The 3,298-nt window shown below is 46.0% G+C and overlaps 1 protein-coding gene across 1 annotated transcript in view; it reads right to left on the bottom strand.

The window, feature by feature from the left end:
* FAM120C (family with sequence similarity 120C) overlaps window positions 1–3,298 on the bottom strand; it is a 136,796-nt gene that overhangs the window by 13,899 nt on the left and 119,599 nt on the right. The window contains exon 14 of the mRNA XM_011992003.1: window positions 2,736–2,772. Coding sequence (XP_011847393.1) covers window positions 2,736–2,772 — 37 coding nt within the window. The remainder of the gene's footprint in view (window positions 1–2,735; window positions 2,773–3,298) is intronic.

The following is a 3,298-nucleotide window of genomic DNA, read 5'->3' as shown; positions in this document are numbered from 1 at the left end:
GTAGAGACAGGGGTTCACCATATTGGCCAGGCTGGTGTCGAACTCCTGACCTCAAGTGATCCACCCGCCTCGGGCTCTCAAAGTGCTGGGATTACAGGCTTGAGCCACAGTGCCCGGTCCTAAACTACTTTTGATACAAATATACATCATTACAGATCGTAGGATTAGCCAAATAACCAAACTAAACTGAAAATAATGAAACTAAACTAACAGTAATTTATACTTAAAAAGCAAGAATAGGCTGGGCATGGTGGCTCATGCCTGTAATCCCAGCACTTTTGGAGGCCAAGGTGGGTGAATCATTTGAGGTCAGGAGTTCAAGACCAGCCTGACCAACATGGTGAAATCCTGTCCCTACCAAAAATACAAAAAAATTAGCCAGGCGTGGTGGCACATGCCTGTAGTTCCAGCTACTCAGGGGGCTGAGTCAGGAGAATTGATTAAACCTGGGAGGTGGAGGTTGCAGTGAGCGGAGATGGCGCCACTGCATTCCAGCCTGGGTGACAGAGCGAAAGTCCATCTCAAAAGAAAAAAAAAAAACAAAAAACCAAGAACAGCAACAGTTGAAAATCAGAACTAAGTCACAAGCACAGTGAGTTTTATAATTTAGCACAAAAATAAGCCTTTACAGAATATGGAGTTCTACTAAGCCTTTAATTTTAGTTTATGACAAGAAACCAAATGAACCCTTAACTCATTTAGCAGGTTGTTAGTAAAGAGTACTTCATTTAGGACAGGCATGGTGGCTCACACCTGTAATCCCAGCACTTTGGGAAGCTGAGGCAGGCAGGATCGCTTGAGCCCAGTTCAAGACCAGCCAGGGCAACACAGTGAGACCCCATCTCCACACACACAAAAAAATATTAGCTAGGCATGTTGGTGCGTGTTTGTAGTTCCAGCTATTCACGGGGCTGAGGTGAGCAAATCACTTGAGCCCAGGAAGTCGAGGCTGCAGTAAGCCGTGATTGTACCACTGCACTCCAGCCTGGGCAACAAAGTGAGAACCTGTATCCACAAAAAAAAAAAAAAAAAAGAGTCCTTCATTTATACAAAACTTTATAAAATTTGAGAGTCCAAGGAACTAGAGTGCTAGTTACCTTTTTGTTTGTTTGAGACAGAGCCTCGCCATGTCTCCTAGGCTGGAGTGCAGTGGTGCGATCTTGGCTCACTGCAGTTTCTGCCTCCCGGGTTCAAGCGATTATTGTGTCTCAGTCTCCCGAGTAGCTGGGATTACAGACAGGTGCCAGCCACCATGCCCGGCTAATTTTTATATTTTTTGTAGAGACAGGGTTTCACCACGTTGGCCAGGCCTGTCTGGAAGTCCTGACCTCAAGTGATCTGCCCACCTTGGCCTCCCAATGTGCTGGAATTACAGGCATGAGCCACTGCTCCCTGCCTAAAGTGCTAGTTACTTTTTTTTTTTTTTGAGACGGAGTCTCGCTTTGTCGCCCAGGCCGGAGTGCAGTGGTGCCATCTCGGCTCACTGCAAGCTCCGCCTCCCGGGTTCATGCCATTCTCCTGCCTCAGCCTCCGAGTAGCTGGGACTACAGGCGCACGCCACCACGCCTGGCTAATTTTTTTTTGTATTTTTAGTAGAGACGGGGTTTCACCGTATTAGCCAGGGTGGTCTCTATCTTCTGACCTCGTGATCCGCCCGCCTCCGCCTCCCAAAGTGCTGGGATTACAGGCGTGAGCCTCCGCGCCCGGCAGAGTGCTAGTTACTTTTAAGAGGGACAAGAAAGACTTGCATTTGAGGATCCTACTGTGGGCTTTCAGGAGGCAAGAGGCTCCTTGTGAACCACCAGTAACTGGAGACTAAGCATCACTGGTAGGTAGGGTAGTGGTGACCTTCCGAGAACCTGGCTTTAATTAAGGCTGTCTTTTGAGACTTACAAAATAAAATCAACACATAAAGAACAGAGAAAGGATCTGTAAAGTCATCTGAAAGGGATGGACTGGCTGGCTCCCTGGTTTTTAAGACTTGATCATGATCTGACTGAACAGGGAGTTACCAGAGCAGACTTTCACACTGTTCATCTAAGCCCAGCCTTGAGCTAACCACCCATACTGAATTTTGTCACCCTGAAAAACTAACTTCAACTTCCAGCTTTATTACTTTTAAAGGGAGGAGCAATAGGTAACAAACACCTTCAACCACAGCAATGACACTCTGACCCAATCACAGAATCTTGCTATTTTATGATAAAATGTCTCCACTAAAATATCCTGTTTCACTGCCAGGTGCCGTGGCTCACGCCTGTAATCCTAGCACTTTGGGAGGCCAAGGCGGGCAGATCACCTGAGGATGGAAGTTCGAGACTAGCCTGACGAATATGGTAAAATCCTGTCTCTACTAAAAATACAAAAATTAGCCGGGCTGTGGACAGAGGGAGACCCTGTCTCAAAAAAAAAAAAAAAAAAAAAAAAATCTTGTTTCACCACAGGACAGATTGAATTATCAGGATCAGTATCTGAGCAACCTAGGCATGATTATGTATTCATCATTAAGCTGTAGTTCAGGTGCCACCGTAATTTATACATATGTTGGTGTGTACATATATGTGTGTGTGTGCATGTTTGTTTTCCTCACTAAACTGCAATCCTCTGGTGGCATGGATGGTGACATATTTCTCTCCATGCTTCTGGAGCTGAAGGAAGGGAAATGTGTCAAGTATATTCCCAGAGTGGAAATGGATACATCAAGCTACTATTGTCTACCAGCACTGGCCGTTTACTCTCACTGATCTTCCTGCAAGCTCCTGTGTGCATTGCCTATAGGGAAGGAATGAACGGACAGCAACCATGAAGAGCCAGTCCATATGACTTACAGTTCTCTAAAGTAATAAAGTGGGTTCTGGTTTCCACATCAGTCACTTCATGAGTTTGGTTGGTGAGAGTCAAATCCCTGGGAACCAAGTACCTCTATGAAGAGTGGTCTTAGAAGTCAAAATGGACATAAGCTGCTCTTCAAACTACATAGCACAGAATATAAATGAGATGAGGCTGGGCGCTGTGGCTCACGCCTGTAATCCCAGCACTTTGGGAAGCTGAGGCAGGTGGATCACCTGAGGTCAGGAGTTCGAGACCAGCCTGACCAACATGGTGAAACTCCATCTCTACTAAAAATACAAAATTAGCCAGGTGTGGTGGCGCATGCCTGTAATCTCAGCTACTCAGGAGACTGAGGCAGGAGAATCACTTGAACCCAGGAGGTGGAGGTTACAATGAGCCGAGATCACACCATTGCACTCCAGCCTGGGTGACAAAAGTGAAACTCCATCTTAAAAAAAAAAAAAAA

Source organism: Mandrillus leucophaeus, unplaced genomic scaffold (assembly GCF_000951045.1).
Source record: "Mandrillus leucophaeus isolate KB7577 unplaced genomic scaffold, Mleu.le_1.0 Scaffold400, whole genome shotgun sequence".
Taxonomy (NCBI): domain Eukaryota; kingdom Metazoa; phylum Chordata; class Mammalia; order Primates; family Cercopithecidae; genus Mandrillus; species Mandrillus leucophaeus.
This window is presented reverse-complemented; position numbering and strand designations above follow the sequence as displayed.